We start from the raw sequence: 25,880 nt of genomic DNA, 5'->3' as shown, positions 1-25,880 counted from the left end.
TCTGGACTGTGTCCAGAATCATCCCTAGGAACAGTAGACGTGTTGTTGGAATCAGCTGCGATTTTGGAATATTGAGAATCCACCCGTGCTGACGTAGCACCACCTGAGATAGTGCTACTCCGACCTCTAACTGTTCCCTGGATCTTGCCCTTATCAGGAGATCGTCCAAGTAAGGGATAATTAAGACGCCTTTTCTTCGAAGAAGAATCATCATTTCGGCCATTACCTTGGTAAAGACCCGTGGTGCCGTGGACAATCCAAACGGCAGCGTCTGAAACTGATAATGACAGTTCTGTACCACAAACCTGAGGTACCCTTGGTGAGAAGGGTAGATTGGGACATGGAGATAGGCATCTTTGATGTCCAGAGACACCATATAGTCCCCTTCTTCCAGGTTCGCTATCACTGCTCTGAGTGATTCCATCTTGAATTTGAACCTTTTTATGTAAGTGTTCAATGATTTCAGATTTAAAATCGGTCTCACCGAGCCGTCCGGCTTCGGTACCACAAACAGCGTGGAATAATACCCCTTTCCCTGTTGTAGGAGGGGTACCTTGATTATCACCTGCTGGGAATACAGCTTGTGAATAGCTTCCAATACTGCCTCCCTGTCGGAGGGAGACGTTGGTAGAGCAGACTTCAGGAACCGGCGAGGGGGAGACGTCTCGAATTCCAATTTGTACCCCTGCGACACTACCTGCAGGATCCAGGGGTCCACTTGCGAGTGAGCCCACTGCGCGTTGAAATTTTTGAGACGGGCCCCCACCGTGCCTGAGTCCGCTTGTAAAGCCCCAGCGTCATGCTGAAGACTTGGCAGAAGCGGGAGAGGGCTTCTGATCCTGGGAAGAGGCTGCCTGTTGCAGTCTTTTTCCCCTTCCTCTGCCCCGGGGCAGAAATGAGTGGCCTTTTGCCCGCTTGCCCTTATGGGGACGAAAGGACTGAGTTTGAAAAGACGGTGTCTTTTTCTGCTGAGAGGTGACCTGGGGTAAAAAGGTGGATTTCCCAGCCGTCGCCGTGGCCACCAGGTCTGACAGACCGACCCCAAATAACTCCTCCCCTTTATACGGCAAAACTTCCATATGCCATTTGGAATCCGCATCACCTGACCACTGTCGTGTCCATAAACTTCTTCTGGCAGAAATGGACAACGCACTTACTCTTGATGCCAGGGTGCAAATATCCCTCTGTGCATCTCGCATATATTAGTAATGCATCCTTTAAATGCTCTATAGTCAATAATATACTGTCCCTATCCAGGGTATCAATATTTTCAGTCAGGGAATCCGACCAAGCCACTCCAGCGCTGCACATCCAGGCTGAGGCGATTGCTGGTCGTAGTATAACACCAGTATGTGTGTATATACCTTTTAGGATATTTTTCAGCTTTCTATCAGCTGGTTCCTTGAGGGCGGCCGTATCAGGAGACGGTAACGCCACTTGTTTTGATAAGCGTGTGATCGCCTTATCTACCCTAGGGGGTGTTTCCCAACGCGCCCTAACCTCTGGCGGGAAAGGGTATAATGCCAATAATTTATTAGAAATCAGCAGTTTTTTATCGGGGGAAACCCACGCTTTGTCACACACCTCATTTAATTCATCTGATTCAGGAAAAACTATGGGTAGTTTTTTCACACCCCACATAATACCCCTTTTTGTGGTACTTGTAGTATCAGAAATGTTCAAAGCCTCCTTCATTGCCGTGATCATGTAACGTGTGGCCCTACTGGACATTACGTTTGTCTCGTCACCGTCGACACTGGAGTCAGTATCCGTGTCTGGGTCTGTGTCGACCATCTGAGGTAACGGGCGCTTTAGAGCCCCTGATGGTGTTTGAGACGCCTGGACAGGCACTAACTGATTTGCCGGCTGTCTCATGTCGTCAACAGTTTTTTGCAAAGTGCTGACACTGTCACGTAATTCCTTCCATACTACCATCCAGTCAGGTGTCGACTCCCTAGGGGGTGACATCACTATTACAGGCAATTGCTCCGCCTCCACACCATTTTCCTCCTCATACATGTCGACACAATCGTACCGACACACAGCACACACACAGGGAATGCTCTGATAGAGGACAGGACCCCACAAGCCCTTTGGGGAGACAGAGGGAGAGTTTGTCAGCACACACCAGAGCGCTATATATATGCAGGGATAACCTTATATAAGTGTTTCTCCCTTCTATAGCTGCTGTATATGTATTTTCTGCCAATTAGTGCCCCCCCTCTCTTGTTTTACCCTGATTCTGTAGCAGGACTGCAGGGGAGAGACAGGGAGCCGTCCTTCCAGCGGAGCTGTGAGGGAAAATGGCGCTTGTGTGCTGAGGAGATAGGCTCCGCCCCCTTCACGGCGGCCTTTTCTCCCGCTTTTTTTAGGAAAACTGGCAGGGGTTAAATGCATCCATATAGCCCAGGAGCTATATGTGATGCATTTCTTTAGCCATATAAGGTTTAAAACATGTTTTATTGCGTCTCAGGGCGCTCCCCCCCAGCGCCCTGCACCCTCAGTGACCGGAGTGTGAAGTGTGCTGAGAGCAATGGCGCACAGCTGCAGTGCTGTGCGCTACCTTATTGAAGACAGGAACGTCTTCTGCCGCCGATTTTTCCGGACCTCTTCGCTCTTCTGGCTCTGTAAGGGGGCCGGCGGCGCGGCTCCGGGACCCATCCAGGCTGAACCTGTGATCGTCCCTCTGGAGCTAATGTCCAGTAGCCAAGAAGCCCAATCCACTCTGCATTCAGGTGAGTTCGCTTCTTCTCCCCTTAGTCCCACGATGCAGTGAGCCTGTTGCAGCAGGTCTCACTGAAAATAAAAAACCTATTTAAAACTTTTACTCTAAGCAGCTCTGGAGAGCTACCTAGCATGCACCCTTCTCGGCCGGGCACAAAAATCTAACTGAGGCTTGGAGGAGGGTCATAGGGGGAGGAGCCAGTGCTCACCAGCTAGTCAGAAAGCTTTTACTTTTGTGCCCAGTCTCCTGCGGAGCCGCTATTCCCCATGGTCCTTACGGAGTTCCCAGCATCCACTAGGACGTCAGAGAAATAGTGATTGGAAATCTCCCTCATGAGACATCAACTATATAACAATCTGCACTAACGCACAGCAAGTACTGTATATATGCGGTAACTCATCTCTTATGGGTTGCAGCACATTTAATCTATCAACACCATTACATAAATCTTACCAAATTTATGTATTTCATTACTATCCACAAACATTCTTAATGAATTTTGAATTTAGGTAACAGAATTCTGTTTCTACATTTCTAGATCAGCAGTACAGATACCGTACTTTACAGTGTTGGTTATATCCGCATACTTGCCTTCTTTTAAAAAAGCATTTCAGGGTGATGTGAAAGTAACACCCATCAGCGCGGATGTGTACTGCTACACCTGAGTCTCGTGTCATGAAAATGACTTACATCCAAATGTAAATGAGCCCCAAAGTTAGTAAGATCTACTTGTTGAAGAAAAGACACTGATATTTTGCAGGATTTGTTTGTGTATTGTGTTTTACAAGAGGTTCCATATACTGTAAGTGGCCACAATAAACCTTATTTGAAATGCATGTAGTCATAGGGATCATTGGGGCAGATGTATTAACCTGGAGGAGGCATAAGGAAGTGATAAACCAGTGATATGTGCAAGATGATAAAGGCAGCAGCCAATCAGATCCTAACTGTTAATTTACATATTGGAGCTGATTGGCTGGTGCCTTTATCACCTTGCACATATCACTGGTTTATCACTTCCTTATGCCTTCTCCGGGTTAATATATCTGCCCCATTGTGTCTTATAGCCAATGCCGGAAAATGGCACTGATATGCCCATTCAATGTATATATCTCCGATTTCTTTTCCCCCCTAAAGAATGTAACCGCTGCATAATGGGGGTAAGGTGCAATCAGGGAGTCTCCTGCAGAATGAGGGAGGGTAGGCAACTGTGTATATCAGGTGGTACCCTGTTAGCATACAATGTGTACATAAACATAAGTAATGCAGCATATTAGTGTGAGGAACATGCAGAATCACAAATGGTCTCAATTTCTAGTGCTTTATTGTTAACATCCCATTTACTGTATAATCACCAGCAGTAAAGCTGAACAGGAGAAATATCATACAGAGCTAGAAAACCTTTTATCCAGAAGTTATTCTCAACAGTACAGAACAAAAACAAAATAGCATATTAAGCTGTTGCAGACATACAGTAGTATTTTTAAATATGTAGATTTACTGGGCAACATTTCATAATTAAGAACTGAAATAAAAAAAATTGTATTTGGTCATTATAAAAGTCTGCAAACGAGAGTACCTGTAAAAACATACATTACCTTTTTTAAATTAAATTTCCTTAAAGGATACCTTTGTAAACCATAAATGGAATGTAGATATCAAAATGTATTCAGATATCCGTCTATATTTCATTAGTAGTTAAAAGAAAACAATACTCCACAAGTAGTGCTAACACACGTCAAGTTTTCATATCGTTAAGTCTGTCTTGTTTGTTAATTCAACCTATATTGTTTTTTAAAATAGAATTCTTTTAATATAGCATAGCTGTGTTTATTACATAATTTCCCAGAAGTGTGTAAGATACGATTTGACTTTCAAGTTTAAAAAAGTAATTGCTTTAATGCTTGTGACAATTTAATATAAAACTCTTGTTATAGGAGTACCACTCTAATACACAGACCTAGGCTTTCAAAACACAATGGGGGGAATTCTGAGTTGATCGCAGCAGGAACTTTGTTAGCAGTTGGGCAAAACCATGGCCTTCATTCCGAGTTGATCGCTTGCTAGCTGCTTTTAGCAGCAGTGCAAACGCTAGGCTGCCGCCCTCTGGGAGTGTATCTGAGCTTTGCAGAAGTGCGAACGAAAGGTTAGCAGAATAGTGCTGACATTTTTTCAAGCAGTTTCAGAGTAGCTGCAGACCTACTCCTTCCTTGCGATGACTTCAGACTGTTTGGTTCCTGGTTTGACGTCACAAACACGCCCTGCGTTCGGCCAGCCACTCACCCGTTTCCTTAGGCACGCCTGCATTTTTTAGCACACTCCCGGAAACGGGCAGTTACCACCCAGAAACACCCACTTCCTGTCAATCATTCAACGATCAACAGTGCGACTGAAAAGTGTCGCTAGACCTGGTGTGAAACTGCATAGTCTTGTGTGAAAGTACGTAGCGCGTGCGCCCCATACGCAGAATTGCAGTTTTTTTAGCCCGATCGCTGCGCTGCGAACAACGGCAGCTAGAGTTAGATTTGGGTGTGGTGTGTTCAATCTGAAATCTAAATTGCAGTGTAAAAATAAAGCAGCCAGTATATACCCTGCACAGAAACAAAATAACCCACCCAAATCTATCTCTCTGCAAATGTTATATCTGCCCCCCCCCCCTGCAGTGCACATGTTTTGCCCAACTGCTAACAAAGTTCCTGCTGCGATCAACTCAGAATTATCCCCAATGTTCTGCGATTCTAATTAACAGAAATCAATAGAACTGTAATGCCATGAGAGTGCCTCTAAATACAACTACGCAGAATTGTCAGATGGGCTAAACATTCTGCACCACATGAATAAATATCAGAGAAACCCCTTCAATGAAGTAGAAATTTGATGCAAACAATAAATTAGAAGTGGACTATGAAACATTAGTCTCCACTAACTTAAATGTACTGACTACCATAAGCCATTGGAGCAGGTATAAAATAATATGCTCCAGATGCTCCCACCTATCCTCCCTTCTACTGTAGCAACCTGTAATGAATACACTAATGCAGCCCAGATAGCTACAATACGAAAACTAGTGGGATGCTAATAAGTAAATTATGTTTCACTACTGGGACAGATTTTAAAAAGGTATGAAGGGTGTCTATTGTCAAAAACAAGGACATTATTTGAAAGCCATGCATTTTATCAATTGTACAGATGTTGACTCACAAAGGCAGTAAACAGCAGATTATTATTTTGGCTATCCACAATTGATCACAGTTTGATGTGTAGTTAACAAGTAGAAGTGTGATGAATTGTAGTGTTCCTATAATTGTAACATCTCCCCTGATTGTCAGATGTGCAGGCCTAGGCAGAAGTCCTGCTTCTATATACAGCTGAAATCACACTAGTGCTCTTCCTTCATGTAGACCGCAATAGCTGGATAATGAAGTGACAAAGATTAACAGAACCATGTAAGAACAGAACAGCTATGATTCAGTTAAGGTAACACAACCAAAACAGTTTTTGTATTCAAAATTAGGCTGTATGATCCATTTGCCACCCTCTAATAGCACTTCATCATCTGTTCAATTGGGCATCACAAGCAGGATGCTAGTGCTTTCACACCAAGACCCCAACAGTATATTATCAGGATCTATTGGAAACAGAAAACCGCTCAGTATGTCAACAAGATTAAAAGTCACCCAAAGCTGGGATGTAGGGTTCATTCTGACCCGATCGCACGCTGCAGTTTATCGCAGCGGTTGCTCGGGCCGCTACGATTGCCTCTGCCTGATTGACAGGCAGAGACAGTTGCTGGGCAGGGGGAGGGCGGGGCGGAACCGCCGTTTCGTGGGCGCGGACCGGCCAACGCAGGCGTGGCCAGACCGAACGGGGGGTGGGCCGCAGCGGCTGCGTGACGTCACACGCAGCCGTTGCGGGCGGGGAGCAATGAGTAGCTCCCGCCCAGCACGCTAAAGCTGCGCTGGTCGGGAGCTATTCTTGAAGTGCAAAGGCATCGCTGCTGTGCGATGCCTTTGCACTTCTGCGGGGGGGGGGGGCGGACTGACATGCGGGGCGGGATAGCCCTGTGCTGGGCGCCCCCCCGCTTGTCAGTGTGAATGATTGTAGCTGTGCTAAATTTAGCACAGCTACGATCATCTCGGAATGAACCCCGTAAATAGAAGCAGGAATACTCATTATGTCATCCGCTAAAGAAGCAGAGAGTGAGGCTAAAGTACTAGAATGTGGAGATGGCTGGAAGTTTTAATCTGTTGTTGGGCTGCCTTCACTACTAGTGACAACCAACTATGGCCACTACAGATCAATGAAAAGAAATTAGTTTTATACCTACATAAAAACAGTGACATATGGCCTTTCAAGTGTAATGTTATGAAACGTTACTCTGTTCATGGCATTATAGTACATTTCTGTTAGTTCTATTAATAAGCACATTAACTGTAGTAAAACCTTGCACTTTGTACAGTAAATAATACCCTGGCACCACAGGGGACACCATTGTGAGGGTTTATGGTTTTGTTGTTATGTTATTTGAATTAAATAATCCTACACCAATGAACATCTTCAGTGAATCAGAATGGTCTGTTTATTATTGTTTGGGCTCTACAGGGCGGAAAGGTCCATCTTGTTTGATGGGTGTTAGAGGTTGATTATTGGAAAAGTCTAAAAGTCAACAGCAAGCTGAACTAGACTTAGGTTTTCTATGTAGATTAACTGTATCATTGTGGATCAGCTGGTCCGATCTTTCTTCAATAGCCAAAACTCTCCTGACAGCCTCTTCAAATGCTGCTGCTACATTAGTGGCATCCTTGGCACTGGTCTCAAAATAGGGATGATTTCCATTGTCTCTGCACCAAGCCTGAGCTTCTTCCAGTGATACTTGACGGTCATTGATATCAATTTTGTTTCCCAAAACTACAAATGGGAAACTATCTGGGTCTTTGACATCTGCATAGTAGATAAATTCTTTCTTCCAGTTGTTTAGGTTTTGAAAGCTCTGAGAGTCATCCACGCTGAATGTGAGAAGACAACAGTCAGATCCTCTGTAGAAAGGGGTCCTCAGGCTCCTGAAGCGTTCCTGACCTGCAGTGTCCCAGATCTGCATGGTTACTGAATGGCCATCCACTTCCAACTCCTTGTTCAGAAACTCAACTCCTATTGTATGAAATAACTGTGTGTCAAACTTGTTGGTCACATATCGGTTCATGAGAGAACTCTTTCCCACACCTCCATCTCCCAAAAGGATCACTTTTAGCAAAGAGGACTTGGCTGCCATTGTAACAATACTAACAAACTCTTTAACTTCTTGTTCTGGAAAAAATAAAACAGAATTAAATATTATTAGGGGCACAAAGTCAATCAGGAATGCTTTAGGTTTGTTATATTCAGCAATTAGCTGGGCACAGACTGGTCAACTGCTTAGAAAACAGCTGGTTGTGCAAGGCTACACCTGGATCTCTTACCCTGTCTTTTAAGTTGTGCTTTTATATGTCATGGAGTTTGGAAAATATCAGTGGACATTTTAACCACTTAACTGGCTGCAACAGCAGTCAGCTGGGCTTTCAATAACACAGACACATCCCATGCGACCATGCCATCTGCCCCTGGCATTTAAAGAGGATGTAAATTCTGCATTTGTGCTTGTACGGACCCCTGGCAGTGATGCATTTTCTGCGAGTGCAGAGATCAGCTGCAGCAGGGGACTGATATTCAGTCCTCACTGAGACACACTCGGCATGAGGTGAAAGGTCACTGCCATATACTATACTAAAGTTGAACAAACCCTATCTGAACAAAATACATGATTGTAAGTAATTTGGCAATAATGATTTAGCTGTCGAAATTCCAGATGTTTTCTACTTCAAAGACAGCACAGGTTTGGTGATATATTATAATCACAGCAATGGTCTTTGTTTGTACATATTTGGATCAAGTCAAAAAGGAAATAAATCCAGCAATTAAGTTGGAGGCATATGTGACTTTAAAAAAAAAAAAAAGAAAAAATTTTGGTGAAACACTCCTGATTGTTTACATACCCTAATATGAGTAATTATTATATTTACTAGTCTCAGATAAAAAATAAGAATTTACTTACCGATAATTCTATTTCTCGTAGTCCGTAGTGGATGCTGGGAACTCCGTAAGGACCATGGGGAATAGCGGCTCCGCAGGAGACAGGGCACAAAAGTAAAGCTTTAGGACTACCTGGTGTGCACTGGCTCCTCCCCCTATGACCCTCCTCCAAGCCTCAGTTAGGATACTGTGCCCGGACGAGCGTACACAATAAGGAAGGATTTTGAATCCCGGGTAAGACTCATACCAGCCACACCAATCACACCGTACAACCTGTGATCTGAACCCAGTTAACAGCATGATAACAGAGGAGCCTCTGAAAAGATGGCTCACTACAATAATAACCCGACAATAACTATGTACAAGTATTGCAGACAATCCGCACTTGGGATGGGCACCCAGCATCCACTACGGACTACGAGAAATAGAATTATCGGTAAGTAAATTCTTATTTTCTCTGACGTCCTAGTGGATGCTGGGAACTCCGTAAGGACCATGGGGATTATACCAAAGCTCCCAAACGGGCGGGAGAGTGCGGATGACTCTGCAGCACCGAATGAGAGAACTCCAGGTCCTCCTCAGCCAGGGTATCAAATTTGTAGAATTTAGCAAACGTGTTTGCCCCTGACCAAGTAGCTGCTCGGCAAAGTTGTAAAGCAGAGACCCCTCGGGCAGCCGCCCAAGATGAGCCCACCTTCCTTGTGGAATGGGCTTTTACAGATTTTGGCTGTGGCAGGCCTGCCACATAATGTGCAAGCTGAATTGTACTACAAATCCAACGAGCAATAGTCTGCTTAGAAGCAGGAGCACCCAGCTTGTTGGGTGCATACAGGATAAACAGCGAGTCAGATTTTCTGACTCCAGCCGTCCTGGAAACATATTTTCAGGGCCCTGACTACGTCCAGTAACTTGGAGTCCTCCAAGTCCCTAGTAGCCGCAGGTACCACAATAGGCTGGTTCAAGTGAAACGCTGAAACCACCTTAGGGAGAAATTGAGGACGAGTCCTCAATTCTGCCCTGTCCGTATGAAAAATTAGGTAAGGGCTTTTATAGGATAAAGCCGCCAATTCTGAGACACGCCTGGCTGAAGCCAGGGCTAACAGCATTACCACTTTCCATGTGAGATATTTTAAGTCCACAGTGGTGAGTGGCTCAAACCAATGTGATTTTAGGAACCCCAAAACTACATTGAGATCCCAAGGTGCCACTGGAGGCACAAAAGGAGGCTGTATATGCAGTACCCCCTTGACAAACGTCTGAACTTCAGGAACTGAAGCCAGTTCTTTCTGGAAGAAAATCGACAGGGCCGAAATTTGAACCTTAATGGACCCTAATTTTAGGCCCATAGACAGTCCTGTTTGCAGGAAATGCAGGAAACGACCCAGTTGAAATTCCTCTGTAGGGGCCTTCCTGGCCTCGCACCACGCAACATATTTACGCCAAATACGGTGATAATGCTGTACGGTTACATCCTTCCTGGCTTTGATCAGGGTAGGGATGACTTCATCCGGAATGCCTTTTTCCTTCAGGATCCGGCGTTCAACCGCCATGCCGTCAAACGCAGCCGCGGTAAGTCTTGGAACAGACAGGGTCCCTGCTGGAGCAGGTCCTTTCTTAGAGGTAGAGGCCACGGGTCCTCTGTGAGCATCTCTTGAAGTTCCGGGTACCAAGTCCTTCTTGGCCAATCCGGAGCCACGAGTATAGTCCTTACTCCTCTCCTTCTTATGATTCTCAGTACCTTGGGTATGAGAGGCAGAGGAGGGAACACATACACTGACTGGTACACCCACGGTGTTACCAGAGCGTCCACAGCTATTGCCTGAGGGTCCCTTGACCTGGCGCAATACCTGTCTAGTTTTTTGTTGAGGCGGGACGCCATCATGTCCACCTTTGGTTTTTCCCAACGGTTCACAATCATGTGGAAGACTTCTGGGTGAAGTCCCCACTCTCCCGGGTGGAGGTCGTGTCTGCTGAGGAAGTCTGCTTCCCAGTTGTCCACTCCCGGAATGAACACTGCTGACAGTGCTATCACATGATTTTCCGCCCAGCGAAGAATCCTTGCAACTTCTGCCATTGCCCTCCTGCTTCTTGTGCCGCCCTGTCTGTTTACGTGGGCGACTGCCGTGATGTTGTCTGACTGGATCAGCACCGGCTGACCTTGAAGCAGAGGTCTTGCTAGGCTTAGAGCATTGTAGATGGCCCTTAGCTCCAAGATATTTATGTGAAGTGATGTCTCCAGGCTTGACCACAAGCCCTGGAAATTTCTTCCCTGTGTGACTGCTCCCCAGCCTCTCAGGCTGGCATCCGTGGTCACCAGGACCCAGTCCTGAATGCCGAATCTGCGGCCCTCTAGAAGATGAGCACTCTGCAACCACCACAGGAGAGACACCCTTGTCCTTGGTGACAAGATTATCCGCTGATGCATCTGAAGATGCGACCCGGACCATTTGTCTAGCAGATCCCACTGGAAGGTTCTTGCGTGGAATCTGCCGAATGGGATTGCTTCGTAAGAAGCCACCATCTTTCCCAGGACCCTTGTGCATTGATGCACTGAGACTTGGCCTGGTTTTAGGAGATTTCTGACTAGTTCGGATAACTCCCTGGCTTTCTCCTCCGGGAGAAACACCTTTTTCTGGACTGTGTCCAGGATCATCCCTAGGAATAGAAGTCGTGTCGTCGGGATCAGCTGCGATTTTGGAATATTGAGAATCCAACCGTGCTGGCGCAGCACTATCTGAGATAGTGCTACTCCGACTTCCAACTGTTCCCTGGATCTTGCCCTTATCAGGAGATCGTCCAAGTAAGGGATAACTAAAACTCCCTTCCTTCGAAGGAGTATCATCATTTCGGCCATTACCTTGGTAAAGACCCGGGGTGCCGTGGACAATCCAAACGGCAGCGTCTGAAACTGATAGTGACAGTTCTGTACCACAAACCTGAGGTACCCTTGGTGAGAAGGGTAAATTGGGACATGTAGGTAAGCATCTTTGATGTCCAGAGACACCATATAGTCCCCTTCTTCCAGGTTTGCAATCACTGCTCTGAGTGACTCCATCTTGAATTTGAACCTTTGTATGTAAGTGTTCAAGGATTTTAGGTTTAAAATTGGTCTCACCGAGCCGTCCGGCTTCGGTACCACAAATAGTGTGGAATAGTACCCCTTTCCCTGTTGTAGGAGGGGTACCTTGATTATCACCTGCTGGGAATACAGCTTGTGAATGGCTTCCAATACTGCCTCCCTGTCTGAGGGAGACGTCGGTAAAGCAGACTTTAGAAAACGGCGAGGGGGAGACGTCTCGAATTCCAATTTGTACCCCTGAGATACCACCTGAAGGATCCAGGGGTCCACTTGCGAGTGGGCCCACTGCGCACTGAACTTCTTGAGACGGGCCCCCACCGTGCCTGAGTCCGCTTGTAAAGCCCCAGCGTCATGCTGAGGACTTTGCGGAGGCGGGAGAGGGCTTTTGTTCCTGGGAACTGGCTGTTTGTTGCAGCCTTTTTCCTCTCCCTCTGCCACGGGGCAGAAATAAGGCGCATTTTGCCCGCTTGCCCTTATGGGGCCGAAAGGACTGCGCCTGATAATACGGCGTCTTCTTAGGTTGAGAAGCTACCTGGGGTAAAAATGTGGATTTTCCAGCAGTTGCCGTGGCTACCAGGTCTGATAGACCTACCCCAAATAACTCCTCCCCCTTATAAGGCAATACTTCCATGTGCCTTTTAGAATCCGCATCACCTGACCACTGCCGCGTCCATAAACCTCTCCTTGCAGAAATGGACAGCGCGCTAACTCTTGTCTGCAAATATCCCTCTGTGCATCACGCATATATAGAAAAGCATCCTTCAAATGCTCTATAGTCAGTAATATACTGTCCCTATCTAGGGTATCAATATTTTCAGTCAGGGAATCCGACCACGCCAGGCCCGCACTGCACATCCAGGCTGAGGCGATTGCTGGTCGCAGTATAACACCCGTGTGAGTGTATATACATTTTAGGATATTCTCCAGCTTTCTATCGGCAGGTTCCTTTAGGGCGGCCGTATCAGGAGAGGGTAGTGCTACCTGTTTAGACAAGCGTGTGAGCGCTTTATCCACCCTAGGGGGTGTTTCCCAACGTGCCCTATCCTCTGGCGGGAAAGGGTACGATGCCAATAATAAGAATTTACTTACCGATAATTCTATTTCTCGTAGTCCGTAGTGGATGCTGGGGACTCCGTCAGGACCATGGGGAATAGCGGCTCCGCAGGAGACAGGGCACAAAAGTAAAAGCTTTAGGATCAGGTGGTGTGCACTGGCTCCTCCCCCTATGACCCTCCTCCAAGCCTCAGTTAGGATACTGTGCCCGGACGAGCGTACACAATAAGGAAGGATTTTGAATCCCGGGTAAGACTCATACCAGCCACACCAGTCACACTGTACAACCTGTGATCTGAACCCAGTTAACAGCATGATAACAGCGGAGCCTCTGAAAAGATGGCTCACAACAATAATAACCCGATTTTTGTAACAATAACTATGTACAAGTATTGCAGACAATCCGCACTTGGGATGGGCGCCCAGCATCCACTACGGACTACGAGAAATAGAATTATCGGTAAGTAAATTCTTATTTTCTCTGACGTCCTAAGTAGATGCTGGGGACTCCGTCAGGACCATGGGGATTATACCAAAGCTCCCAAACGGGCGGGAGAGTGCGGATGACTCTGCAGCACTGAGTGAGAGAACTCCAGGTCCTCCTCAGCCAGGGTGTGCCCCTGACCAAGTAGCAGCTCGGCAAAGTTGTAAAGCCGAGACCCCTCGGGCAGCCGCCCAAGATGAGCCCACCTTCCTTGTGGAATGGGCATTTACATATTTTGGCTGTGGCAGGCCTGCCACAGAATGTGCAAGCTGAATTGTACTACACATCCAACTAGCAATCGTCTGCTTAGAAGCAAGAGCACCCAGTTTGTTGGGTGCATACAGGATAACAGCAAGTCAGTTTTCCTGACTCCAGCCGTCCTGGAAACCTATATTTTCAGGGCCCTGACAACATCTAGCAACTTGGAGTCCTCCAAGTCCCTAGTAGCCGCAGGTACCACAATAAGCTGGTTCAGGTGAAACGCTGACACCACCTTAGGGAGAAACTGGGGACGAGTCCGCAGCTCTGCCCTGTCCGAATGGACAATCAGATATGGGCTTTTGTGAGACAAAGCCGCCAATTCTGACACTCGCCTGGCCGAGGCCAGGGCCAACATCATGGTCACTTTCCATGTGAGATATTTCAAATCCACAGATTTGAGCGGTTTAAACCAATGTGATTTGAGGAATCCCAGAACTACGTTGAGATCCCACAGTGCCACTGGAGGCACAAAAGGGGGTTGTATATGCAGTACTCCCTTGACAACTTCTGGATTTCAGGAACTGAAGCCAATTCTTTCTGGAAGAAAATCGACAGGGCCGAAATTTGAACCTTAATGGACCCCAATTTGAGGCCCATAGACACTCCTGTTTGCAGGAAATGCAGGAATCGACCGAGTTGAAATTTCTTCGTGGGGCCTTCCTGGCCTTACACCACGCAACATATTTTCGCCACATGTGGTGATAATGTTGTGCAGTCACCTCCTTCCTGGCTTTGACCAGGGTAGGAATGACCTCTTCCGGAATGCCTTTTTCCTTTAGTATCCGGCGTTCCACCGCCATGCCGTCAAACGCAGACGCGGTAAGTCTTGGAACAGACCTGGTACTTGCTGAAGCAAGTCCCTTCTTAGCGGCAGAGGCCATGAGTCCTCTGTGAGCATCTCTTGAAGTTCCGGGTACCAAGTCCTTCTTGGCCAATCCGGAGCCACGAGTATAGTTCTTACTCCTCTACGTCTTATAATTCTCAGTACCTTAGGTATGAGAAGCAGAGGAGGGAACACATACACCGACTGGTACACCCACGGTGTTACCAGAATGTCCACAGCTATTGCCTGAGGGTCTCTTGACCTGGCGCAATACCTGTCCAGTTTTTTGTTCAGGCGGGACGCCATCATGTCCACCTTTGGTCTTTCCCAACGGTTCACAATCATGTGGAAGACTTCCCGATGAAGTCCCCACTCTCCCGGGTGGAGGTCGTGCTGAGGAAGTCTGCTTCCCAGTTGTCCACTCCCGGAATGAACACTGCTGACAGTGCTATCACATGATTTTCCGCCCAGCGAAGAATCCTTGCAGTTTCTGCCATTGTCCTCCTGCTTCTTGTGCCGCCCTGTCTGTTTACGTGGGCGACTGCCGTGATGTTGTCCCACTGGATCAATACCGGCTGACCTTGAAGCAGAGGTCTTGCTAAGCTTAGAGCATTGTAAATTGCTCTTAGCTCCAGTATATTTATGTGGAGAGAAGTCTCCAGACTTGATCACACTCCCTGGAAATTTTTTCCTTGTGTGACTGCTCCCCAGCCTTTCAGGCTGGCATCCGTGGTCACCAGGACCCAGTCCTGAATGCCGAATCTGTGGCCCTTTAGTAGATGAGCACTCTGCAGCCACCACAGAAGAGACACCCTTGTCCTTGGAGACAGGGTTATCCGCTGATGCATCTGAAGATGCGATCCGGACCATTTTCCCAGCAGATCCCACTGAAAAGTTCTTGCGTGGAATCTGCCGAATGGAATCGCTTCGTAAGAAGCCACCATTTTTCCCAGGACCCTTGTGCATTGATGCACTGACACTTGGCCTGGTTTTAGGAGGTTCCTGACTAGCTCGGATAACTCCCTGGCTTTCTCCTCCGGGAGAAACACCTTTTTCTGGACTGTGTCCAGAATCATCCCTAGGAACAGCAGACGTGTCGTCGGAGACAGCTGCGATTTTGGAATATTTAGAATCCACCCATGCTGTCGTAGAACTACTTGAGATAGTACTACTCCGACCTCCAACTGTTCTCTGGACCTTGCCCTTATCAGGAGATCGTCCAAGTAAGGGATAATTAAGACGCCTTTTCTTTGAAGAAGAATCATCATTTCGGCCATTACCTTGGTAAAGACCCGGGGTGCCGTGGACAATCCAAACGGCAGCGTCTGAAACTGATAGTGACAGTTTTGTACCACGAACCTGAGGTACCCTTGGTGAGAAGGGCAAATTGGGACATGGAGGTAAGCATCCTTGATGTCCCGGGACACCATATAGTCCCCTTCTTCCTGGTTCGCTATCACTGCTCTGAGTGACTCCATCTTGATTTGAACCTTTGTATGTAAGTGTTCAAATATTTCAGATTCAGAATAGGTCTCACCGAGCCGTCTGGCTTCAGTACCACAATATAGTGTGGAATAATACCCATTTCCTTGTTGTAGGAGGGGTACTTTGATTATCACCTGCTGGGAATACAGCTTGTGAATTGTTTCCAATACTGCCTCCCTGTCGGAGGGAGACGTTGGTAAAGCAAACTTCAGGAACCTGCGAGGGGGAGACGTCTCGAATTTCCAATCTGTACCCCTGGGATACTACTTGTAGGATCCAGGGGTCCACTTGCGAGTAAGCCCACTGCGTGCTGAAACTCTTGAGACGACCCCCCACCGCACCTGTTTGTACGGCCCCAGCGTCATGCTGAGGACTTGGCAGAAGCGGTGGAAGGCTTCTGTTCCTGGGAATGGGCTGCCTGCTGCAGTCTTCTTCCCTTATGGGGACGAAAGGACTGAGGCTGAAAAGACGATGTCTTTTTCTGCTGAGATGTGACTTGGGGTAAAAAGGTGGATTTTCCAGCTGTTGCCGTGGCCACCAGATCCGATGGAACGACCCCAAATAACTCCTCCCCTTTATACGGCAATACTTCCATGTGCCGTTTGGAATCTGCATCATCTGACCACTGTCGTGTCCATAAACATCTTCTGGCAGATATGGACATCGCACTTACTCTTGATGCCAGAGTGCAAATATCCCTCTGTGCATCTCGCATATATAGAAATGCATCCTTTAAATGCTCTATAGTCAATAAAATACTGTCCCTGTCAAGGGTATCAATATTTCCAGTCAGGGAATCCGACCAAGCCACCCCAGCGCTGCCCATCCAGGCTGAGGCGATCGCTGGTCGCAGTATAACACCAGTATGTGTGTATATACTTTTTAGGATATTTTCCAGCCTCCTATCAGTTGGCTCCTTGAGGGCGGCCGTATCTGGAGACGGTAACGCCACTTGTTTTGATAAGCGTGTGAGCGCCTTATCCACCCTAAGGGGTGTTTCCCAACGCGCCATAACTTCTGGCGGGAAAGGGTATACCGCCAATAATTTTCTATCGGGGGAAACCCACGCATCATCACACACTTCATTTAATTTATCTGATTCAGGAAAAACCACATGTAGTTTTTTTCACACTCCACATAATACCCTTTTTTGTGGTACTTGTAGTATCAGAAATATGTAACATCTCCTTCATTGCCCTTAACAAGTAACGTGTGGCCCTAAAGGAAAATACGTTTGTTTCTTCACCGTCGACACTGGAGTCAGTGTCCGAGTCTGTGTCGACCGACTGAGGTAAAAGGACGTTTTAACGCCCCTGACGGTGTTTGAGACGCCTGGACAGGTACTAATTGGTTTGCCGGCCGTCTCATGTCGTCAACCGACCTTGCAGCGTGTTGACATTATCACGTAATTCCTTAAATAAGCCATCCATTCCGGTGTCGACTCCCTAGAGAGTGACATCACCATTACAGGCAATTGCTCCGCCTCCTCACCAACATCGTCCTCATACATGTCGACACACACGTACCGACACACAGCACACACACAGGGAATGCTCTGACCCCACTAGCCCTTTGGGGAGACAGAGGGAGAGTTTGCCAGCACACACCAAAAACGCTATAATTATACAGGGACAACCTTTATATAAGTGTTTTTCCCTTATAGCATTTTAATATATATATATACATATCGCCAAATAAGTGCCCCCCCTCTCTGTTTTAACCCTGTTTCTGTAGTGCAGTGCAGGGGAGAGCCTGGGAGCCTTCCCACCAGCATTTCTGTGAGGGAAAATGGCGCTGTGTGCTGAGGAGAATAGGCCCCGCCCCCTTTTCGGCGGGCTTCTTCTCCCGTTTTTCTGAGACCTGGCAGGGGTTAAATACATCCATATAGCCCCCAGGGGCTATATGTGATGTATTTTTAGCCAGAATAAGGTACTATCATTGCTGCCCAGGGCGCCCCCCCCAGCGCCCTGCACCCTCAGTGACCGCTGCTATGAAGTGTGCTGACAACAATGGCGCACAGCTGCAGTGCTGTGCGCTACCTTATGAAGACTGAAAAGTCTTCTGCCGCCGGTTTCTGGACCTCTTCACTTTTCGGCATCTGCAAGGGGGTCGGCGGCGCGGCTCCGGGACGAACCCCAGGGTGAGACCTGTGTTCCGACTCCCTCTGGAGCTAATGGTGTCCAGTAGCCTAAGAAGCCAATCCATCCTGCACGCAGGTGAGTTCACTTCTCTCCCCTAAGTCCCTCGATGCAGTGAGCCTGTTGCCAGCAGGACTCACTGAAAATAAAAAACCTAACAAAACTTTTACTCTAAGCAGCTCTTTAGGAGAGCCACCTAGATTGCACCCTTCTCGGCCGGGCACAAAAATCTAACTGAGGCTTGGAGGAGGGTCATAGGGGGAGGAGCCAGTGCACACCACCTGATCCTAAAGCTTTTACTTTTGTGCCCTGTCTCCTGCGGAGCCGCTATTCCCCATGGTCCTGACGGAGTCCCCAGCATCCACTTAGGACGTCAGAGAAAACCTTTTAGGAATTATCAGTTTTTTATCGGGGGAAACCCACGCCTCATCACACACTTCATTTAATTCCTCGGATACAGGAAAAACTACAGGCAGTTTTTTCTCACCAAACATAATACCCTTTTTAGTGGTACTTGTATTATCAGAGATATGCAATACATTTTTCATTGCTTCAATCATGTAACGTGTGGCCCTAGTGGAAGTCACGTTTGTCTCCTCATCATCGACACTGGAGTCAGTATCCGTGTCTGTGTCTGCCATTTGAGGTAACGGGCGTTTTAAAGCCCCTGATGGCGTTTGAGACCCCTGGACAGGCACAAGCTGAGTAGCCGGCTGTCTCATGTCGTCAACTGTCTGTCGTAAAGAGCTGACACTGTCACGCAATTCCTTCCATAAGCTCATCCACTCAGGTGTCGACTCCCTAGGGGGTGACAACTCTATAATAGGCAACTGCTCCGCCTCCATCTCATTTTCCTCCTCAAACATGTCGACACAATCGTACCGATACACCGCACACACACAGGGAATGCTCTGATAGAGGACAGGACCCCACTAGCCCTTTGGGGAGACAGAGGGAGAGTATGCCAGCACACACCAGAGCGCTATATATAGACAGGAATACCACTATAAAATGTGCTTTTCCCTTTATAGCTGCTGTTAGTATCAAAACTGCGCCAAATTAGTGCCCCCCTCTCTTTTTTACCCTTTTCTGTAGTGCAGGACTGCAGGGGAGAGTCAGGGAGACGTCCTTCCAGCGGAGCTGTGATGGAAAATGGCGCCCGTGTGCCGAGGAGATAGGCTCCGCCCCCTTCTCGGCGGCCTTTTCTCCCGCTTTTTGGTGAGTTCTGGCAGGGGTTAAAATACATCCATATAGCCCTGGGGGTTATATGTGGTGTATTTATGCCAGCCAAGGTGTTTACATTGCTGCTCAGGGCGCCCCCCCCTAGCGCCCTGCACCCTCAGTGACCGAAGTGTGCCTGAGTAACAATGGCGCACAGCTGCAGTGCTGTGCGCTACCTTGTTGAAGACTGATGTCTTCTGCCGCCGATTTTTCCGGACCTCTTCTTGCTTCTGGCTCTGTAAGGGGGCCGGAGGCGCGGCTCTGGGACCGAGCTCCGAGGCTGGGCCTGTGTTCGGTCCCTCTGGAGCTAATGGTGTCCAGTAGCCCAAGAAGCCCAATCCACTCTGCACACAGGTGAGTTCGCTTCTTCGCCCCTTAGTCCCTCGATGCAGTGAGCCTGTTGCCAGCAGGTCTCACTGAAAATAAAAAACCTAAAACTAAACTTTCACTAAGAAGCTCAGGAGAGCCCCTAGTGTGCACCCTTCTCGGCCGGGCACAAAAATCTAACTGAGGCTTGGAGGAGGGTCATAGGGGGAGGAGCCAGTGCACACCAGGTAGTCCTAAAGCTTTACTTTTGTGCCCAGTCTCCTGCGGAGCAGCTATTCCCCATGGTCCTTACGGAGTTCCCAGCATCCACTAGGACGTCAGAGAAAAAGCACAGCCAAATTTCAGCTGATTCTCATTGTCTGATAAGGAGAGTTATGGTGGACTTACCATTGTTAACTCTTTCTGCGAGGTAAATTGGGTTCCATAGGGAAAACATTTGGTGTAGAGTGGGATCTTGATCCAAAGGCACCAACGGGCTTTTAAAGCTTTAGCTGTCCCAGGAGGCATAGGGGCCTCCTCATAACCCCACCTCCAGGCACTGAGAGCTCAGTTTCGTCTACCAGTCCAATGCAGGAGCAGGCAGATGTTAGCTACACAGAACCACATTCTCACAACAGGAGAAGGTACCAGCGGCTAATGCCATACAACCCAAAGAAGCTAGGTGCCTCAGGGTGGGCGCCCTGTGGAACCCAATGTGCCTCGCAGAAAGAGTTAACAATGGTAAGTCTACCATAACTCTCCTTCTCTGCAGCAGGTTACATTGGTTTCCACTGGGAAACATCAGGGATGTCCGAAAGCAGTTACTCAAGGGAGGGGGGCCTAAGAGAATGTGAGAATCCGGCATCCAAAGGAAGCATCCTGGTAGGCAAAGGTATCAAAGGCATAGAACCTAAGAAACGTGTTCACTGAGGACCACGTAGCCGCCTTGCAGAATTGTTCTGTGGATGCGCCACGACGGGCCGCCCAAGAAGGTCCAACAGACCGAGTAGAATGGGCATTAATAGCAGCAGAAGCTGGTGTGTCCGGCCTGCACATAAGCTTGTGCATTCAGCATTCTAATCCATCTGGCCAAGGTTTGCTTATTTGCAGGCCAGCCACGTTTGTGGAAACCAAACTGGACAAAAAGGGTATCTGACCAACCTGAGGCAGTCCTCTCCACATAGATACGGAGAGCCCTTACCATGTCCAAAGCGTTCTTTGGCTGACAAGTCCGAAGAGATAAAGGTCAGGACCACAATCTTTTGGTTAAGGTGAAAAGAGGACACCACTTTAGGCAAATAAACTGGTCGAGTTCGTAGAACCGCCAGGTCACAGTGAAATATCAGAAAGGGTGGACGACAGGACAAAGCGCCTAAGTCCGACACCAGTCTTGCAGAGGCAATAGCCAGCAAGAACAGGACCTTGGCCGTGAGCCATTTAAGGTCCACCGAATCAAGAGGTTCAAATGGAGACTCTTGCAGGGCATGAAGTACAACAGACAAATCCCACGGAGCCACAGGAGGAACATAGGGAGGCTGAATCCGTAGAACACCCTGAGTGAATGTATGAATGTCAGGTATAGACGCAATTCTCCTCTGAAACCATACCGACAAGGCAGATATGTGAACCTTGAGGGAGGCCAGCCAAAGATCCAAGTCCAGGCTTCTTTGCAGAAAAGCCTGAATTCTGGAAATTCTGAATGAATAGGCATCATAATTCTTATCAGCATACCAGCCGGTTTGCGCGCTTTCAACATAGTTTGAATAACCACCTCGGAAAAAGCTTTAGCACTCAGGAGTGATGCTTCAAGAGCCACGCCGTCAAAGCCAGTCTGGCCATTTCTGGGTAGAGATAAGGGCCCTGTATGAGGAGGTTTGGCCGCTGAGGTAGTAGAAGAGGACACCCTGTCGACAGACCCTGCAGGTCTGAGAACCAATGCCGTCTGGGCCGCGCTGGAGTGACTAGAAGTAGCATTCCTCCTTCTTGTTTGAACTTCCATAGGACCCTGGGCAGGAGTGACACTGGAGGGAATACGTAGGGCAGTTGAAAGTTCCATGAAACTGCTAGTGCATCCACGAACGCTGCCTGAGGATCCCTGGTCCGAGATCTGAAGACCGGAACCTTGTGACTGTGTCGAGACGCCATGAGGTCTATGTCCAGTAGTCCCCACCTGTCCACTAGGAGTTGAAAGACTTCTGGATGAAGACTCCACTCTCCAGCGTGCACATTCTGGCGACTGAGGAAGGATTAGACCAGGGTTCCCGCCTGATGTCCACGAGATGGTCAGAATGGGGTAAAACAGTTTTAAACACTTTCTGCTGTTTAAACTTATCAGTTTTCTTTGCCACAGTAGTGAAATCCTTCCCATCAGTGATTTGTAGGATATGCTTAAGAGCAACCACCAAGGCAAGTACATTTATTTGCAAGGGAGAATCCTCACCAGTAACACAGGATTCAGTGTCTGACAGGACCGTATGCTCCCCCTCGACTTCAGATGAAACATCAGAGAGGTTTGTGGATTGTGACAAGGAAGCAGCCCACTTAGAGAACCCAGGAGTGACCTGGGGTAGAATTCTGTCTAACCAGAGACTGATTTAATTGCTGCAGTTTGTTAGACAAATTTTCCACCCAAGGCGGATTAACCACAGGGACAATTTGTGGTGGTAGTGGCACCGGTGGTCCCATAGGGGGCGCAAGGCGTTCCACCAGAGCAGGGTGGTGAATGCAGCCAGGGTGGCTCCTGTGTGGATGCAGGAGCTGTGGACTGACTGGGAGGTGCATGACAAGTAATACACAGATCATACAACACTTTCCCTTCTGGTAAATCCTTGGAGCATGCTCTGCATGTTGCAGGAGGTTCCACTGATTTACTGACCTTTCTGTTAGACATTATAAGATAAATGCAACAACATGGCTATTCTAGTATGATGAAGCCAGACAAAATAAATAAATAAATAAATAAATTGATAAATACGGTGTAATACTATATTATAAGACCCAAACACACCCAGCCCAGGGTACATAATATAGTGACAGTTATATCTGGGAAACACAGAGTGAAACCTTACAGCAGGTACAGACACACAGTCACAGGCAATGCAGAAATTATTATCACAAAGCTGCACTGGACTAATAGATAGACAGATAGATACTTGTACAATATATTCTGTAAAGGTACACTCTCTCTAAATTAACGCTGTCTGTATCAAGACATGTAGGATATTTAAAGGTTTGTAAAGTCTCAGCGCTGTGTACAGGCTGCTTTACAAGGGAGACCTTGCCCTGCAATCCCGGAGAGCTGCAGCAGCTATGCTGTGAAGATGGTGCCCAGCGTCTCAGTCAGGGAATGAGGGACAGTGTGAGGCAGCTCCAGCACGGGAAATCTGCGAGGAGATGGCGCCCTGGGTTGAGGGAGGGGCTAAAGCGCCACCTCACCTATGCTGGACTTCCACCCCAGGTACTAGTGAGCCTTATTAAATGGGGCGTTAGTACACCCGACCTGTGCTCTAATGCCCTGGTGGTCTAGTGGGGTCCTTGCCCAGTGACAGTGTCCACGCCAGCGCTGCGACCCGTCTCCCGGGGCCCACGGACGGAACTCAATTTAATGGCAGGTCCCACCTGGGGGACCCTCTTACCTCCTCCCTATAGCAGCCACGCGAACCAGGAGAGCGGTCTGCGACTCTGTGCCTAAGCCGCGACTTCTCCTGCGCAAGTACCCGGGACCAGGCCGTGGGAGTATGCGACGCCGCTTGGGAGGTGATGGAGCTGCAGCGTTGAATGTCACACTGACATACAGCACTGACAACCCAGCCAGAGAAGAAATCTTCTTTAGAAAAGCTTTTTAGGGCTGCCCAGTGCAGCCATCCTGTTAAGTGACCTGCTACTGCAGGCACCAACTCGAAAACTGAGCTCTCAGTACCTGGAGGCAGGGTTTTAGAGGAGGCCCCTATGCATCCTGGGACAGCTAAAGCTTTAGCCTGTTGATGCCTCTCGATCAAGATCCCACCCTACACCAGATGTTTTCCCAGTGGAAATCAATGTAACCTGCTGCAGAAAGTATATTAACAATGAAACGGTTTCAAAATCTAGTAAAAGATAATGCTTCCTAACCATTAGCAGATTTTTTAGAATGTAATATAAGTGTACCTCTTAACATTATACATGACTATGTGTTAACAACACTGTACTGTACTGTACTGTACTGGTGTACTGAATGGAGGCTTCTTTCCTCACAGCTATAATTGGCTGCATGACTCTCACACAGCTCTTTTCTCCCCCAGCACTGTTCCCCTCTGTTAGTGCCCAGATCCATCTTCCTGCAAGGGTGGCCACAATAGCTAGTACAAATATTAGTATTTAATATGCAGGAAGTGTGAACTAATACAGTAATCAAGGGCGTAGCTACTATAGGTGCTGGTAGTGCAGCTGCTATGTGGCTCACCTTGCCTGTCACAGTTACATGTCATATACATTTTTCACCATTGGTAGATACATAGGAGCCCTTATAAACTTTTGCCTTGGGGCCTGCAATATATCTAGGTATGCCCTTGGACCTGCTCATTGTAATGTGGGGTCATTCCATGGTAACAAACGTTACATTTTGAAATATATTTCATGTGAAATATATATTATTATTTTTTTGAGCATGCGTTTGGAATATTTTGTGCAAAGTAAATGTTGTTTGTGTGGTACATGATATGCTTTAATTTTGATGCAAAGCTTGTCATGAAAACTGGTAACAAACGTTACATAAAAAGGACATTTTCATGGAATGACCCTGTGGTATAAAATGAGATGGATGGCATTATGTTACATAATATGAAGTGGGGCACTGTAATGTGGCAAATCATGAAGTGGAGGCACTATATTGTGGCATAATATGAACCGGGGACACTGTATGCCATAATATGAACTGACAGCACTGTAATGTGACATAATGGGGGATATTCAATGGTCTTAAAAGTCAGTTGGGTGTCAGTTTTTTCCTATCTAATAGACAGGAAAAAAAACAGACACCCAACCAACTTTTCAAACAATTGAATTCCCCCCAGTGTGACTAGGGCACTACTATGGTTCATAAAATTAGCTATGGCACTATTATAGGACATAAAATGAACAACTGCTGAGAGGTTTATCTTTAGAAGCATTGGGACAGGGCCCCCTTCAAAATGTTGCTGTGGGGCCCACAAAGTTCTGGCTACGCCCCTGACAGTAATCATTCTGGAAGTCACAAGTGTAGACCAGAAAATTCAACAACTAACTTTCAAATTCAATCTTATTTGCCATGCCCATGTTAACAGTGATCTCTGTATTATACCTATTTTATACTTAAAACTGTGTGAGTAATGACTCCATGGCCTCCTGTAGGATTTTAGTTCATTCATACTTTCAGAGTCCTATAAATAAGATACCATCAATAAGTTACCAAGTTTACATTCATACCTTCTTGTTTCAATTATCAGCATCGTTCAGCAACTAAAAGAAAAGAAAGACGTGATTTAATATCAACTTATTGTTAAAGTGGATTGAAGGAGAACTAGACAGACTTGCTCCATTGTAACATAGAGGTGATGACCCCATCCCACTAATACAGACTGCAATACTGCTACATAAAACCTTGCAAACATGAATCATAGAAAGGTCTGAAGGAACAAAGATACATCAAATAACATTTCAAAGAGCAGAATCAGTAAAGGAAACAGCTGAATGGAAAGCAGCCTCTGACCAGGCAGGAGTCACCTGCTCTGACAACAGTTTATCTTTGGCTTTTATGTGCCTGGAGCTCTGAACTTGTCTAGGTGCTTGAACAGGTATATAGAGGTAAAGGCAGAGTTTTTCTAATGTATTATTTATTTCATACATTTTCTTTTCACATTTGTCATGGTAAACAATATTCAGGTATGAATTTTCATGCCACTTCTCCCTGGGGAAGAGAACAATGTAATCCATAAAGGTGTATTTATTTTCCTTATGCAACTTGTTCTCCCTGCATCTGCCCTAGAAAATGACAAGAAGCTTGTCAGTAAATGTAGTGAAACCCTTCCCTCTTACAGCTGCTGACTCAGTCTCCTTGGTTATAAATAGCACAGTGCTGAAACATAGGATATTGACAATTTTTATTACAGCTTTATTGTCAATTCACCACAGTAATTTGCCATTCAATTTTTTTCTACACTAAAAGAATTTTCTAAAACTAGAGATGTGCGGTTCGGTTCTCCAGAACTCCACATCCACCAAAT

General features: G+C 47.1%; 1 protein-coding gene across 3 annotated transcripts in view; it reads right to left on the bottom strand.

The window, feature by feature from the left end:
- Positions 1-7,281: 7,281 nt before the first annotated feature.
- RAB9A (RAB9A, member RAS oncogene family) overlaps positions 7,282-25,880 on the bottom strand; it is a 49,073-nt gene continuing 30,474 nt past the window's right edge. For all 3 annotated transcript variants that reach the window (XM_063953519.1, XM_063953518.1, XM_063953517.1), the window contains exons 3-4: positions 25,084-25,116; positions 7,282-8,029 (exon numbers count right to left, since the gene is read on the bottom strand). In XM_063953519.1, the coding sequence (XP_063809589.1) occupies positions 7,389-7,994 (606 nt within the window). In that variant the 5' untranslated portion in view covers positions 7,995-8,029; positions 25,084-25,116 and the 3' untranslated portion in view covers positions 7,282-7,388. The remainder of the gene's footprint in view (positions 8,030-25,083; positions 25,117-25,880) is intronic.

This window comes from Pseudophryne corroboree, chromosome 2 (assembly GCF_028390025.1).
Source record: "Pseudophryne corroboree isolate aPseCor3 chromosome 2, aPseCor3.hap2, whole genome shotgun sequence".
Lineage (NCBI taxonomy): Eukaryota > Metazoa > Chordata > Amphibia > Anura > Myobatrachidae > Pseudophryne > Pseudophryne corroboree.
Note: the sequence above shows the minus strand (reverse complement) of the source record. Positions and strands in the feature narration are given on the sequence as shown.